This window comes from Leptodactylus fuscus, chromosome 1, assembly GCF_031893055.1.
Source record: "Leptodactylus fuscus isolate aLepFus1 chromosome 1, aLepFus1.hap2, whole genome shotgun sequence".
In the NCBI taxonomy this organism is placed as follows: Eukaryota; Metazoa; Chordata; class Amphibia; order Anura; family Leptodactylidae; genus Leptodactylus; species Leptodactylus fuscus.
This window is the reverse complement of record NC_134265.1, coordinates 198,741,225-198,759,030: the sequence shown is the minus strand read 5'-3', so window position 1 is coordinate 198,759,030 and position 17,806 is coordinate 198,741,225. Positions and strand designations below refer to the sequence as shown.

General features: G+C 39.5%; 1 protein-coding gene across 2 annotated transcripts in view; it reads right to left on the bottom strand.

Moving 5' to 3' along the window:
- Positions 1–7,412: 7,412 nt before the first annotated feature.
- The window catches only part of SEMA6B (semaphorin 6B), a 129,225-nt gene continuing 118,831 nt past the window's right edge, over positions 7,413–17,806 (bottom strand). For both annotated transcript variants that reach the window (XM_075281159.1, XM_075281166.1), the window contains exons 15-17: positions 16,500–16,580; positions 11,633–11,691; positions 7,413–8,951 (exon numbers count right to left, since the gene is read on the bottom strand). In XM_075281159.1, the coding sequence (XP_075137260.1) occupies positions 7,897–8,951; positions 11,633–11,691; positions 16,500–16,580 (1,195 nt within the window). In that variant the 3' untranslated portion in view covers positions 7,413–7,896. The remainder of the gene's footprint in view (positions 8,952–11,632; positions 11,692–16,499; positions 16,581–17,806) is intronic.

Sequence of the window (17,806 nt, the reverse complement as noted above, 5' to 3'; positions counted from 1 at the left end):
TGACCCCATTTTATAAACTAGACCCCTTAAGGTATTCATTGAGGGGTATAGTGACCATTTTGACCCTATAGTCGTTTCACAGATTTTACTAACCTTGGGATGTGTAGGTTAAAAATTACTAAAATGTCCCTTTATTCCCAAAGTTTTCATTTTCACAAGGGGTTAAAAGAGAAAAAGTCCCCCACAGTTTGTTAAACAATTGCTCATGAACACGGCAATACCCCATATGTGGCCATATTCTACCGTATGGGTACATGGTGGGGCTCAGACTGGAAAGAGCGCTATTTGGATTTTGGAGAGCAGATGTTGCTGGAATAGTTTTCAGGTGTCATGTTGCATTTGCTGAGCCCCTAAAGTATCAATACAATGGAAACCCCTCAAAAGTGACCCCATTTTAAAAACTACACCCATCAAAGAATGAATCAAGGGGTATTATCATTTTGAGCCTAAAAATGCTTCCCAAAAATTAATGTACAAAATGAAAATTGAAATTTTTAAAGAAATCTGCCATTTCAGTACCCAATGCGTTGCACCCACTTTGTGTTGTTAGAGACCTGCACTCCTAAAACTATTAAGTGGGCCATCCCAAGGGGCAAAAAATTATATATGTGGGTGTAAACTGTTGCTTGGGCACACAGCAGGGCTCAGAAGGGAAGGTGCACTGCGCTTTTTAGCTTTTGGGGTACAAATTTAGAGGGACTTTAAGCACACCATGCTGTTTTTGTAGAGCCCTGGAGGTGCCAGTAAACTGGAATTCCCCAATAAGTGACCCCATTTTGTAGGGGAAATTTTAGGGTCTCGGCAAATGTGACATGGAGTCCAAAAACCAACAATCTAAATCTGCACTCCAAAAGCACATCACTCCTTCACATCTGCGCCCTGCTGTGTTCCCAAATAGCGGTGTATGCCCACATGTATGACACTGGTGTACCCCAGATAACATACGTAATGCCATATGTGGGTAGAAAAGCTGTTTGGGCACAGAAGGGAAGGAGCGCTATTTTGGTTTCTGGAGCACAGTTTGGTTTTAGGACACCTTGCCACTTTTGCAAATCCCTTGAATTGCCAATAAAGTGGTATCCGCAGACATGTCACCCCATTTTGTACACTACCCCACTGATGGGATTTATCAATTGTGTAGCTAGCATTTTTAACCCTTGAGTGTTGCATTTATGTAGTTTCCACACTAAAACTGGAATTGCAGTCGATAATGAGAAGTTAAAAATGAAATTTTTCCAGAGATTTGCCATTTCAGTGCCCGATATGTTGTGCCCAACTTATGTCAGCAGAGATACACACTCCAAAAATTGGTAAGCGGGCATCCCGGGCACAACAGCTTTCAGAGGGTTCATCCCTGATACAAGTCAGGCACAACATATTACGCACTGAAATGACGGATTCCTGGAAAAATTATTTTTACCTCTCACAATCCGCTTCGTATTCATTTATGGATAATAAGTTATAGCAACACTTGGGGGTTAAAAATGCTCTCTGTACCCCTGAATAAATCCTTCAGGGGTGTAGTTTCCAAAATAAGGTCACATATCAGGGGATTTCACTTTACTGGCGTTTCAGCTCTGCAAAAGTGTCATGGCATCCAAAAACCAAACCAAGTCTGTGCTCCAAAAACCCAATAACCCTTCTTCCCTTCTGTTTCCGGCTGTGCCCTAATATCAGTTTATACCACATATGACATTACGTCCGTTATCCCGGCTACACCAGTGTCATACATGTGTCATACTTGTGGTATAAACTGCAGTTTGGGCGCACAGCAGGACGCAGAAGGGAAGGAGCACGATGCGGCTTTTGGAGTACAGATTCAGATGTTTGGTATCTGAACGCCATGTCATGTTTGTAGAGCCTGTAAGGTACCAGAACAGTGGATTCCCCAAAGGAGTGACCCCCATTTTGAAAACTGCGCCCCTCAAAGAGTTTATCAGGGGGTGTAGTGAGTATTAGTATCCCAGACGTGACTGCACTGCGGATGGCGAAGAGGGAATATATAAGCGGTGCGGAAAACATTGCAGACACCAAATTCCCTACTATGTCCCAGTAGCTCCTATGATTGGAGAGTCACTCTAGGGGTCACTTCTGGTGTCTTTTTCCTGATAAGCTCTAAATATGGGGTGTCCCCATACATACGCTCACACAGCTTAGGGCTTGTTCACATCTGCGCCTGGTCTCCGTTCATGCAGGTTTCCGTTTCCTGCACAAAACTGAGCAGGAAACAGAAACCTGCAGGACTCTTTCATACCCATTCATTTGAATGGGTTTGAACGATGTCCGGCCATGAGCGCCGGTGAGCGTTTTATGCTCTCTGCCACGAAACCGTTTTTTTTAATCGGGCACAGAGTCGGATATGCAGTACTCTGTGTCCGATTTAAAAAAAACAAAAAAAAACAAAACGGTTTAGCAACGGAGAGCATAAAACGCTCACGGCCGAACCCGATCTGACAGCTTTCCATCTTCTGCATGCAGAAGACGGAAAGCTGAGAACAGACTCCGGGCGCTAGTGTGAACCCAGCGTTATATATTCTCTTCCTGCCGCAGCCAGTTGTGTTCTAATGATTTGGCAATTTGGGGGGGGGGGGGGGGTTTGTCTTCACATTATTAGATGCTATATTTTCATTATTTTTCTGGTGATGTGGCCATATAAGGGCTTGTTGTTTGCGGGATGTGATGCATTTTGTAATGACACCATTTTTGGGTGCCTACAACTTATTGAATACGTTTTATTAACTCTTTTTGCTGGATTTAAAAAAAAAATCAATTCTGGCATTGTGTTTTACTTTTAAAATTTTTGGCCATACAGAGTACAATATAAGTGACATGTTCCCTTTATTCTGAAGGTCAGTACGGTTACGGTGATACCTCATATTTTTTTATGCGATACTAATTCTACAGAACAAAAATACATTTGGGGACATAAATCAATGTTTTTTGCATCGCCATCTTCTGAGAGGCGTAACATTTTTATTTTTCAGATGACAAAAGTTGGTTGAGGGCTTATTTTTTGCGGGACAACCTGTGCTTTTTTATTGGTTCTGTTGTGGGGTGCATATGACTTTTTGATCACTTTTTATAGCATATTTTATAAGGTAAGATGGCGAAAAATCACTACTTCTGGCTGTTTTTTTTTTTCATTTCTTTTTTTTTCAGACGTTCACCTTGTACATTAAATATTGTATCAGTTTTATTGTGCAGATTGTTAAGGATGCGGCGATACCAAATATGCATTATTTTTATTAATTTTTAGTTTTTTTTTATATATAATTCATTTTCTATAGAAAAAAGGGAATTTGAGGGGCTTTATAACTTTATTCATTTTTTCAAACACTATTTTTTTTTTCACTTTATGTGTCCCTTTTAGGACTCTTGATTCAGCAATGATTTCACTGCTGAATCAATCTTACAGGCTGGAGACACAGGCTGCACTTGTCTCTCAGTTTGCAGAGGCATCACTTGGCTTCCTTAGTATCCGTCAGGATCAACCAGGTAACAGATCTCGCCGCGGAGTCCCACTATTGTGCTGTATGAAACAGCAGACACCAGGCAGCTATGGCTGCCGATAACTGCACCAATATCTCTTGCCCTGGGACACATAATGGGAAAGTCGACAGTGCAACAGGCCTTCTAGCGGTATATAAAACTGCATGTGCCTGAGGACATGAAAGGTCCTCTTTAAGGAATTACTCATGGGATAGTATTAGAATTTTGAGACCCAGTTACTTTCTTCCACCCTCTACTTGCCATGTCCTTGGTTCACTTTCGTTCTATGATTCTGATCACTTCTTCTTGCTTATTGCTATGATACTTGTTTGTAAATCTGATTACAAATTAAACAAATTGTTTCATGTTAGAAGAAGCTTATATCTTCATTAATATTCATACAAGAAAAATGGCTCTACTCAATTTGCTGATTCATATCTACTAATAAATTGTAGAAAGAAGCTTTTTGTACATAACCAGTTTATTCTGCCAGTTTGCTTACCATATTTAGTTATAAAAATTAGGTTCAAATTATAAGTTTATGTAGCACAAACAAAACTTGGATTCAGAGTAGGTAGAACAAACAAACAAAAAAATCTACCACCCTGGAGCTTTTATCATTTATACTGAAATATAGTTGAAATTATACATATAGCGGTACAATAGTGGAAAAACATGTCATGATCTATTTTGGAATCCAAAAAGAATCAAGATTTTTATTGCTTTTTCTCTTTCTATCAATATACAACTTGTGTTACAGGAAAACCTGACCAGGTCTGGTTATTTTTCAAATTGCTATAGCGGCATGATTTATATTCCACATGTATTTAGATTTGTGGGGGCATATTTCTTATGTTTGCACTTCATATGTTACATAGCACACTACTGGTGACCTGCTAAACTCTTCTGATATTAATATTAAAAAATCTTAACTTACAAGTTAAAACACAGCACAATTTTATGCATGAACAAAAAAATATTAAAATTAACGGTCTTACAAAGCTCAAATTTTATTTGACCTACCACTTTAGAACAGTCTTTAAGGACCCCTAAAAGGTCATGTTTACCTTTATAAGGTTTTGCATTTTATGCAAATAAAGCTTAGTTGTTATATCATTAAATATTATAAATATTCCCAATATACTTTGTATACCAATTGCTTGAAATTTTCCAGAGTACTGTGTTAATTAAAGGAAACTTTCTTGCTAGATTTAGGACTTATAAGCTTATATATGTCCATATACAACTGATAACTGCATGTTATAGAGTTTGCTACCTGGAAAACCCATAACCGTACAATCCCAGCTGTATGCACATACACGTAACATGTAGGTGATATTGCCAGGAAGAGTTCGTTACAGGTACATATTTCTATTACACTGAATATGCTCTTTCCTTTCTATATGTTTTCCATATATCACATGGGAAGGGGTTTCTCTCTTATGTAAAAATTCCAGCAGCTAAATGAGCACAGGACAGATCTTCATATTACCCTAGCAAATTGTTTGACTTTTCAATATACAATGATTTTAGGCATTGTCTCATAAGTCATATTAGAGAAAAGAGGTCCCTTACTTGGGACTCTCTTCTACTAACCACAGAAGTTAGCTGCTGCAAAGAGTGACTTGTGCACTGAGAAATTCCATTCAAGGGGGTCCTTCTCCTTACATATTGCCTTAGCCATTCAGCAGCTGGTTCTTATGTAGAGACAAAGTTGTCAAGATGGAACAACCTATTTAAGGCTAAGGCTCCACAGCCAAAAAACAAAACCACTGTGGAAACATGTCACGTTTTTTCCCCACAGTGTTTTCCTCCGGCATTTCCATATGATTAATGGACATACTGCGATTAAATCGCAGCTTTTCCACTGCGGATATTTTTCTGCAATGAGTGGATGGAATTAGCCAGAATCCCATCCCCTTTGCAGGTAATGTAAAATGCTGTGTGTGCGCAACCTGGAGCCCCGGCCTAAAGGAGTATTCCGTTAATAGGAAAACATTTTTTCCAGGTTTTCAGAATAATAAAAAGTTAATTAATTTTCCAACATACTTTTTGAATAATTTGACATAGTTTTCTAGATCTCTATTTGATGTCACTCAACAGGAACCTTCATTGTTTAAGTGTTTCCACAGTAAGAGCTCCTCAGTTTGCTGTAGTGCCTATTTAAAGACCAGTCTTAAGAAACATTGCTTTACAATCTTCTGGTGTAAACTATGAATGATAAGTCACAGTTAATATTCCTTCTCAATGAATTATGTCTATACGTGAGATAGAGACATCCACCAAGTGATAATTCTCCAAACTCCCCCATAAATATGGACAGTCAGTTATTGGAAAGGATAGCAGGAATAAATCAGTTCAGACACCTCTCACAGTCCATTCCCCTTTTTTTCTGCAGGAACAAAGGATTAAGTATCTTGAAATTCAACATTCCCTGTGTTTGATCTTTCCCCCAAATCTTCTATATGGGAAAAGTCAGGAAGCCCTTATACACATTAAAACCTTGGCTGATTCTAGCAAATTTAGTGGGGAAAGACTAATTTTATCTAATGTACAATATATGGTTGGCATGATAGGGATATATAAGTAATAGGTAATGTAATTAAGACTTTTTTTTTTTTTTTTATTACCATGGCATAAGAAAGCCTGGCTAGGTTTTTACTAGCACAGTTAGTCTGTGAGGCAACCAGGATTTTAGTTTTTTAATGTATGGATCAGGAAATGAACTACCTGACAAATGTGTAGAGGAATTCTTATTAAAGGGGTTGGCCTACAAAACAAAAACAACGTTTATCGCCTACCCGCACAAAGTGTTACCAGGAAATGACCAATTGTTTAAATCATCTTTTTGTGAGGTTTTTAATTTTCCATGTTCTTGTCTATATTTATAAAACCCTAAAAATCTTGCAATTCTAACTCTTGCAACCAAGCCTAATATAGCTTGTGGCTTCCTGGCTCCTGAAGACCATATTGACTTTATGGGAGAGTTTTCTATGCAAAATCAACTATTGTAACTGTTGGATTCTGTGTCACTTGTACATATACATGATAGCTATGATCAACAGTGTGCTGAGTAATGTGGTGGCTGCTGCAAAGAAATCTCCTAGAGTAAAGAGAAAGTCTCCCAAATTATTTATCTAAGGGTGCATTCACACGGAGGAAAATGGCGCCAAATTTGATGTAGAATCTGCGTCAAATTCAGTGCTGAGAAAAAGCCTCCCATTGACTTCAATGGATTCCTTAAAAAGAACCCATTGAAGTCAATGGGAGGCTTTTTTTTTTTCAGTGATGAATCCGACGCGGGTATCACACCAAATTCAGTGCCATTTTCCTCTGTATGAATGCACCCTAAGTGGCCAGAGTCAGAACTGCAGGATTTTTAAATTATTTTTTTTAACACAGATAAAAACAAATACATTTTTTAAAAACCTCAAAAAAAAAAATATTAAAAAATATGTTTAACATAAAACTTTATTAAAACATTATTAAATAATTTTCTGGTGACACATTCTCTATAGTTATCTCAAGTGACCCATAGACCTTAAAGGTGTTATCCGGTTTCTAGAGTATTATTATTAGATTAGCAGAGTTCTGACAACCGGGACCCCCACAGACACCTATACCAAGGCGGCATGGGAGAGCTGTGCTGTTCTCGCCTTAAAAACTGTGGTGGCGAGTGTAGGTACTCAGTTCTGCCCCACTGAAGTCTATGGATTAGTGCTGCAGTACCTACCTAAGGACAGGTCTTCAATCTTAGAAACAAGATAACCCCTTTAAATGGAGTCGTACTGCACATGCATGGTCACTGCCCTATTTGAAAGGGTGAAATAGGACCTCTGTTCTCATGATCAGTGTAGGTCCCAGTAAGCAGATCATTAGCTATCATACATTACTTTTCTTGCGGACAATAATTGTCTTTTTGTTTTTGTGGGCTAACCCCTTTAAGCGTTCATGTTACTTATAAACACACATTGACCTCATTCCTAATTCACACACAGCCATGCATAAATTGTTTACTACTCTGAACTTATTAACATAATACTTAGAAAATTGTCAATAAAATATTGATCTGTACATATTGTGCTTGGCTGATGAGGGAACACAAGCTTCCCATTAATATAGATGCTTTCTTAACAGCAACTTCAACGAGATTTAGGAAGCTTGTACTTGATTTGATACAAGGCTTAGGTGCAATCATTTTTCCCAGTAGCTTGAGTATACATTTCCAAAGCTTAAGGAACAGGCACTGGAGACTTCAATTATTGACTTGGGGTTCACAGAGTTAACTGTAATATTTACGTAACTTTTTGTTCTTGGAGCCCAGCACTAATAAAGTCTATTAGTGTAATTTACGTGGTGGCCTCTCCAAATTATAATAGCCAATGTATCATATCATTTAAGATTACATTACTGAGACTTGGATGTATGTGGCATTCCAAATTGTAACATTAGCTTGAAGTCTGAGCCAGGAGTTAAGCTCTGAGATGTTCGAGGATAAATGTACATTGTATCAGCGGGCCTTCGCCAGTTTTCCTCACAGTTAAAAGTCAGCTCTCTCTTCAGATGTGAGGATAGCTGGGGAGTACTGCCTCGATAAGGTCTTTGACAAAAATTCTCACTTGCTGAAGCAGAAACTACACGTCTATGTTTTCTGCCGGAGCAAAGGCATGGTAATTCTGCATGCATATAATGTGGGTCAGGTCCTAGTGATGAGTGATGCTGCATTTTCTCTCCATAAGGAGTTAAATATTCCTGTATACATTTGGACAGGAAGTTTGGGCTGCTCCTGTTTTGAGGTACATACTGATTCTCAGCCACGGGTACAGGTAAAGTACAAGACTCTTTGACATTAGGCGAAATGTAACAGCAAGTATCTTCTCCATGATGATTTAGAACTCGAACAGTTTGTTCATGTTGTGATAAATATTGAGACTCATCCTCTTTTAGAGGCAAATAGTGAGAATCTTCCTTGTTTAATGGTGCATAGTGGGTGTCCTGGGATTCATATTGGTTATCTGTTGGCAAATTAGAAGACGACAGATGCATGTCTTGGTGCAGTAAGCTGGCAGAAGAATCTCGCAGTGAGTAATTAATATATTCTTGAGAATCAATTATTCTCTTGTGCTGTTCAGGTGTCTGTTCAGGGGTTGGTGGAATGCCGCTGTGTTCCTTACTGTTGCCAGGGTTCCAACCATGTTTTAAAGACGTGAATACAGGGTCACGATCTGGGTGGCCTAAGTCTCTACTTCTACTCACACTTTTAACTGAATTGTCCAGTATAAGGCCACTGTCCTTCTCTTTTTGTCTGCACTTCAGTCTTCTGCTCTGTTGAGAGCTCAAAAAACACACGCCTAGACCTGACAATATAGCACCCACAACAAATGCTGCAACAGTGGAAACAACCAGCATGTTGACAGATACTTCAACACCTCTATGTTCAATGAAGCTTTGCGTGAATAAACCTGTTAAAAAGCAAATGTTAAATATTACTTAAGACAACAAACATGAATGTATAAATCAGTTATTGAAATCATTGACTCCTTCTGCATCACATAAATGGTGCTGGTTAAATGGAATTTCTGGACAGAGTCATAAACAGGGGATGGCACTGGAACATCCTGGTCTCAGCAGCAGATGTCATGTGTAACATCTTTGTTTTTCTTATCCTGGTCATTTACCCCTTTGGATGCCACAATTAATAGTGGCTGTTACTCCTAAGTGCCTTTGCTGAGGTGGGACTCCATCTGCAATCTAGTCTTTGCACGATGCAGCACAACTGCACAGTGTCAATAAGTTGCCACAGAAGTCTGGGCCTAGTTAGTTTGCCTGTAAGTATTAGGCCTTATTCGTAGTGAAAAAACAATGTCAATTTGAGAACACTTTGAATTCATTGTCTATTTACATGTCCTTCTTTTTGACCATGACTGTCAAAATAACTGACATGCTCTATCTTTGTTCATTTTAACAGCCAAATGGACCAAAAAGAAATCCATTTAATATTTATTTATATTTGGTGCACCAGTAACTCAATGGTGCTGTACATTTGAGGATTTACATACAATCCACAAAACAAGTACAGTACTAACAGTGACCACCTGGAACGGCTTACAATATATGAGGGAAGGAGGAGTAAGCCAGTAGGTGAGGGTAGAAGCTGTTCAGATAGAGGTGTGGTGGCAGTAGCAGATAGGAGCAGAGCAGAGTAGGAGATCCTGTGAGGATCAGATGTTACGTGTGGGTAGGTACTGAAAGATTAGGCCAGAGATGTATGTAGGGGACATCTTTGTATATCAGTTTGCAGGATACTGAAAAACACATTGTAATGTATGCAAAACATGTATCAAAAATTGACAAGTACTTCAGTTTTTCATGGCTGTTAGATCCGTCAAAATCTGTATAGTTGTATGAATAAGTCCTAACACTGACATGTATAACACATTAATCAAGAGAACACAAGTTAAGTCTCTAAATTTCTTTCTTATAAAATGTTTCAGGCTATGGTCCCACGTTGTAGAAAGGCTGCTTTATTTTGTTAAAGATTTTGCTGTTTTTTTGGTTTTTTTTGAGCCAAACCAAGGACTGGTTACAAATGAAATGGGAAATACCGTATTTTTCGGACTATAAGACACACTTTTTTTTCCCCAAAATTTGGGGGGAAAAGAAGGGTGCGTCTTATAGTCCGAATGTGGCGCCTGGCATCCGCTGTAATAGAGAGACGGATGCCGGCAAGGGATAGACGCCATTACAGGTGCCGGGGCCTGAGACATCGCTGCCCTGCCCTGCATGAAGCCAGCAGCGGGAGGAGTGATGCTATTCCGCTCCTCCGTCCCCCCCGCAGCTGGCTTCATGCAGGGCAGGGCAGCGATGTCTCAGGCCCCGGCACCTGTAATGGCGTCTATCCCTCCCCGGCATCCGCCTCTCTAGTACAGCGGATTCCGGGTCAGTATCGGTGGCCCCTTCTCCCCCGGGGCCGGTCCCCACCGGCCCCGTACCTGTGAAGTTGCAGGCCGGCTCCTGCGTGGCGATATCGCAGGAGCCGACCTGTTCGGGTGACAGCCGGGAGCCTAATGAGGCTCCCAGGCCTGTCACGGCTATATATTAGTATTGCGGCTGGGTCTATGACCAGCCGTAATGCTAATAGACAGAATGTCCCATAGACGGCAATACAGTTGTATTGCCGTCTATGGGACTTGCAATCAAGTGACCGCAGGTTCAAGCCCTGGGGGGGGGGAATAAAATAGTAAAAAAAAAAAAAGCTTTAAAAATATATAATAAAAATATGAAATAAATAAAAGTTCTAAATCACCTCCTGTCCCTAGAATATATATATAAAAGTAGAAAATCATATATCATAAACCACCGGGTTTTTTTTTTCAATAAAAGGTGATCTAAGAAATAGATATTCCCCAAAATGGTATAACTAAAAAGTACTTCTGGCCCCGCAAAAAAAACCACTCTATGCATCCCCGTACAGCTGCAGGGTCACCTGTCAATGTGGCCTTGCAGCTGTTGCAAAACTACAACTCCCATATATTAAATATTTTACCAGTTTTTGCTTCAAAATTTTTTCTCCCTATTTTCCTCCTCTAAAACCTAGGTGCGTCTTATAGTCCGAAAAATACGGTACATAGGAAGCACTTACTCAGCTCCCTTCTGCTCAGTCCACTCCTGGCTTTGGCTTAAAAATCTGCAGCAAAATCTGCAACAAAAAAAATCAGCTTTTCTGCAACATGAAGCCTCAGCTTTTTTGTGGAAAAATACTGTAACTGGTATCACTGCAGTAATAAAATAACATTAAGGCCGGGTTCACACGATGTATTTTGGCACGTAATGTGGCATGTAGACGCTGCGAGAGCTTTTGCGGGCCGTATACGCTCACATTGTTTTCAATGGGAGCCGGTACCGTATACGCGGCGGTGCTATTTTGTGGCCGTGATTTTGCGGCGGCCGCAAAATAGCGCCACGTATACGGTACCGGCTCCCATTGAAAACAATGGGAGCGTATACGGCCCGCAAAAGCTCCCTCGGCGTCTACGTGCCACATTACGTGCCAAAATACATCGTGTGAACCCGGCCTTACCATGTTTGGGGTCCTTTGGGATAAAAGAAATCCCTTAAAAAGAAACAACAGTTTTACACTCACCATCACAGTTTCCAAGTTGCGGTGTTCGCTCTCCAACAAGGTCTTGTTCATGATAAATCCTGAAAAACATTTATGCTAGTTAGAAGACTGAAACATGATTAAATATTACAATAACACACTCTAGGTAAGATAGCTAGCCACTCAATACTTAAACACATCTGTAAAAGTTTTCTTCATATTTGACAGAAAACAATAGAGCATGGAGCGCTACTATTTTAATCAAAATGAAGTACACTAAGATAGACTAAGTCAATGGGTCAATTAGGTGTCATGTTATGTCAATGTTTTGTTATGTGCAGAACCTGGCACTGTGATCTGATATTTAGTTTAAGTAGTTCTATCATTGGATTTTTGGAGTTTTAACTGACACAACATGTCATCTCCTACCTTTGTTTCCACTATCCTCGCAGCTGTTTTCATGTTATACTCTGTTTTCAGTTTATGCTAATGAACCTGAGAGAGTACAGCCCTCGCAACGACGCCTATGTGTATTTTAAGCATGCCCCCTGCTTCTTTTGTCTGGCCTCTCCTCGTCAGGAGCCAATGTTATCATCTTTGGGATCAAAATTCCACGCATGCGTAGTTGGCTTAGCCTCTTCAGGTTCGGGCAGAGCCGACAATGTATGCTCTGTTTGCTATCTTGATTCGATAACTACTGTGCCTGTGTAGTTCTATGGAGTACTGAGCATACTCCATAGAGTGTGGGGTACACTCTTGTTGTTATCAAATCAAGATGACGGGCAGGGTATGCACTGTTGACTCTACCCAAACCCGAAGAGGCTGGACAAAAAAAACAGGGGTTGTGCTGAAAATACACATAGGCAGAGTTGCAGGAGCTGTGCTCGCTCAGCTTCATTTGCAAAAACCGAAAACCGGGAATAATGTAAAAACTGCAGCAAAGACAGTGGCAGTAAAGGTAGGAGTTGAATAGCCTTTAAAAAAGTTATTCCTACGTGGTGTCAGTTAAAACTCGAAAAATCCAATGATAGAATCCCTTTAATAATAAACAGGAAAAACTTAATAGGGATGAGCGAACACTATTTGAAACAGCTGTTTTGAATAGCCCACTCCCATAGAAATGAATGGTTGTAGCCATTCCATTCATTTCTATGGGAGCGTGCTATTCGAAACGGCTGTTTCAAATAGTGTTCGCTCATCTCTAAAACTTATGGTTTTTTTTTTAATATTTACATTAATGATCAGTGATCACCTATTAATAGAATAGGATATAACTATCAGATAAGTGGGAGTCCAAAACCTAGTATGCCTACCAATCAGCTGATACCAACAGTTGCAGAAACCACAATGTACAGAGCTGGAAGCAGACAACTCTGTACACTGGGTAGATGCCATGCTGGGATATTCTTGAAACAAGCTCAGCGTCCACGCAACTGAATAAGGAGCATAGGTCATCAATATTTTTATCTGGGAAAACTTAAAGGGGCTCTATCAGCAAAATTTTGCTGCATGAGCCCCACATATGCCTGAATAGCCTTTAAAAAGGCTATTCAGGCACCTTTAATGTTATTTAGCCCCCCCCCATTTTAAAATAATACCCTAAAAACGATTATTGAAATAATACTTACCCGTGCAAGCTGGGCAGTCCTGCATTGTCCGACGTCATCTTGCTGTCACGCCTTCCTCTTCTTTCTTCTTCCAGTGACGTCCTCCTGTCCTGGCTCTTCCCTGCCTTTATCTTCTGTTCAAATCCCGTGCATGCGCAGTATCAATCCCTCCAGAGTGCTACTGCGCACGTGCCGCCGCCATTTTTGTTGTAGTTCTAAGTAACCCTTAGAACTACGTGAGTGTACTATGCATGCGCAGTATGCTCACGAACTTCTTCATTCCAGAAGATAAGATGATGAAGCTGGGGAAGAGCCAGGACCGGAGGGCATCACCAAAAGAAGAAATAAAGAAAGAAGAGGAAGGTGTAACTTCCACTCACTTGTAAAAATAAATGTGCACTTATTGATTTTTAAAAAAAAAATATTTACAAACAGTTTCTAAGACATGAATGGTGAGAATGGGCTGCATTTGCCTACAGACACAGCAATTTCAGGGTACTTTAAACTACAGTATATATTAGAGTTGTGACCATGGCAAGTTTGGTTACCACTGCAAAATCTCTGTGTAGCTCCAACCTAATATGTACCAATAAAGGCACAAAAATAAATCAAATCAATCGCATCATTTTTATTTATGGAATTTAACAATCAACATAAATAACATGGCTTACTGCATTTTATGGCTTACTCCAAATACAAAGCTATCAAATAATGTCAATGTTATTTACTATTATATAAAAACTTTTTAAAAATGCATTTAACAATTTCTGCACTTTTATATTTTGGAAAACTAGCAAATAAAATTTTCACTTGTATTTTCTCAGCTTTTTAGAGAACAACAGTGCAGTATTTACATATTTTCTCTTGCTCAAAATAAAGAGCGAAAAGCAGGAGTGGGACCTGACCTTACTGGGTACTGACACCAGCTCTGGTGAAAAATGTTCAGTGGTGGGCACTGACAGCAAAGTGCATATACTGTGCAGGAGCAGTATATCAACCCCTTGTTAATCCAACCCTTGTGGCTTTCTAACAATGTATTAGTATTCGTTAGCCTAGAAATTCTGACGCTCAGGCATTTGTATGCAAACTAACAGACAGTAGGAGGCTACTTCAGGTTGACAATGGCAGCACCCTCACATCTCCACAGGTCATTATCTCTTCTTCATGGCCTTCTGCTTGACAATTGCTCAAGGGGTCTCCTTCCCTATACTGAAGCCTGACAGTATATAAGTAGTGCAATTTATTATGTAAGTGATCAGGAAATTGCAAGTTCAATTTCTGTTAAGGGGTTACAATGTAAAAAATAAAACAATCCCCCCCACACACTATATAAATTTGATATCCCGAGAATTGTACCAAAACATAGGATACGGGTGGCATGTCAAATTGACTGCACAGTGAACACCGTAAAAACAAAGTCTGTTAGAATGTCACACAAATGCACTTTTTCCAATTCCACCCCATTCTGTTTTTTTTCCAGCTTCCCAGTATATTGTACAGAATAATATGGTATAATTACAAAGAACAATTTGTCCTGCAAACATTGAAAATCGAAAAACCCTTTGGTGGTATGGGGTTAAGGCCTGAAACAAGCTCGCTACTAAGGGGTTAATGCACACACATATACACTTGTTTGTTTTTTTTTTACATTTTCTACGTAATAGGTACATCTGAAAATGGAACAGTTTTACTATTGCATGTTGTCCTTCTAAAGTTTAAGTTAGCACATGGTTAATGACAAACACATACACCTACATACACCTTGATCTACCCTTCTGTCTGCCTTTAAACTTTTTATGGGAAGAATATGCAAATCTGACTTCCATGATGTAATTAGGTAGTCAGTGCCTCAGGCATGCACACCAATAGAGGGCGCTCACTGAGAATTTGCAAGTCTATCTTCCATGATGTAATTAGGAAGACAGAGCCTCAGTCAAGCAAACCAATAGAGGGCCAACCCTGTCTAAGCCTCTCACCTCTGCCAGGTCAGTCCTCTCTGCGCCAAGCTGACGAGATGCAATAACATCGAAACAGCTGTCCTTGGCTGAGAGACTACCTGGTAAAATCCCAACATCATTGCCAACAAAGGCCTCTGAGAAGGTCGGCATGATGTTAAAGGGAGCGCCCTCTATTGGTTTGCTTGACTGAGGCTCTGTCTTCCTAATTACATCATGGAAGATAGACTTGCACATCCTCAGTGAGCGCCCTCTATTGGTGTGCATGCCTGAGGCACTGACTTCCTAATTACATCATGAAAGTCAGATTTGCATATTCTTCCCATGTTGCTTTGCACAGTGGAGCGCTCATGGCTTAATAAGACTCCACACACCTAAATGGTGTCCTCTCCCTATGGAGTGACGATATCCCCCAACCCTTTAAACTTTTTAGTGAAAGAAAGAGAGATACAAACACCAGTTCGGCAGAGTGTTTTGTTTTTTTTTGCATACATATAGCCATGTGGAAATAATGTAGATACTTTACTTAAAAGAAACTCTGGAGGGCAAGCACCCACCAACTGAACAAACAGTGATGCCACACTTTTCTTAAAACTTTTTCTTACTAAACTTTACTAAATGGTGAATACCATACACTTTGTGAAACCTCTCCAGAAGATCACCCCTTAGAAAAGACTCCCCTCATCTTAATAGGCAGGATTTTTTCAGTGATCAATTATTTCCTGATTATTGAAGTTCCCTCTCTATAAGAGACCACCCCCTTATTCACACAAAAAAAGACCACTTTTTGAGCAAATGTTTCACTTCAAACTCCTTTGGACATATACACTTGAGACCAATATGGAGACTGATTTGTGCCGTATCACTAGATTATGGGAAGCAAGAGGAAAGAGATTTGCAAGGGATATTAAGGAAGAAAAGTAACAGACATTACACAAAAGCAGAGACCGTGTCATGCTCAATGTGTGACTGCAGAACAATGGAGACCGCAATCTGTCACTGAGATGTCAAGCATACATGCTATCCCTCCCAATTTTGTTGGTATAATCCAGGGAACTGGACCAGAAAAGGGACAGGTTTTATGTATGCCCTACACCAAATTGGGTATTCTTGAGGTGTTTTCAGGTTGAGTTTAAAGTTCAGATTTTAGCTTATAACATGCAGGTAGGTCAAGGTTAACAGTGAAGGAGGTAAATGGAATGAGGAACCATGCTGTATAGTTTATCCACTGCAGACCACCCCTTTAAATAGACAATTTTTCCGTGCAAATTTGTATGACTGTCTCAAATAGGTTTCACTGTATTTTTTGTAGTACATATACATGTATTCATACATTTTTAATAATACCTGGATCTAAGAGGAATAAATACACAGAGGCTGTTCTCTGGATCCCATGCACAATATGGGTCACGTGTTTCCAGGCAAGTTCTGTAAAAGAATAAGTCAAAGTCAGTACAAATACAACTGAGACGGTGTATAAAAAATATTATGTAGCAGGATTAAACATAGTTTAAATGCAAATTCCTGTTTAGTTTATAACTGCTTACAATTAACTTTTCCCTTATGTTCTTGGTGCATTCAAGAGAGACAGACATTGGCCAACAGCTCCTGTATCTCATTTATATGGCAAAGTTAAGCCAAGTTCAGACGCACAATGGTGAAGACGCCCTGAAAAAAAATCGAGCATTTTTCACAACTGTTTTGTACCCAGGGGGTGTCCGTTTTTATAGATCCCTCATACACTGCAGTGTACAACAGCTGGACTCTAATGAAGGAGTAGAACCAGCTCAAGAAGGATCATAAGGAAATGGACAGCATGTGAGTTAAATATAAGTGTCACAGCAAAGGGTCTGAATACTTATGACCATGTCATATTTCAGTTTTTCTGGGGGGGGGTTTGTCAAGAGTGTACATTAATGAAAAATAAAATTAACTTTTTTTATTTTAGCAAATTGCTGCAATGAAACAGAGTGAAAATTTTAAATGAGTCTGAATACTTTTCGTACCAACTGTACATTTTGGTCATGGGTCCAAAACAGTTCCCACACTACACCTGCTTCTCATGTCCAATTTGCTTTACTATGAAAAAGTAGTAAAATATAAAAACATATATTTGGTATCACTAGAATCAAACTGATCCATAGAATCCACAGCTCGTAATATTCACTGTGTGAACTTCATATTTGAATTATTGATCGATAGAATGTAGAAATATATTTATGTTACACGTTAAATGGTGCAAAAAGCCAATATATATTTGACCAGTGAATCCCAGGCTTCCAGGAGCCCATATACCTGGTTTATCCTGCTGCCAACGAGAGGAAGTTAGCCTATTCGTCTGCATAGGCTTACTTCCTATATACAGTGCAACACACGTGTATACCCATATATTGCAGTATATAGTACTGAACCAGCAATCAGAACATCGCTGGTTCAGGTCCTCTAGTGGGACATCACAAAGCGGAAAAAAAAATGTGAGGGAAAAAAACTTGAAGTATAATAAAAATAAATAAATAAACAAATAATAATGAATAAGGCCCCCAAATGCCTCTTTCCTATATAAAATGGATTGTTTATAAAAACAATACATATTTGGTATCACCGTGTCCATAACAGCAATTAGCGCACTGATGCAAATAAAACTTAGTATTTTA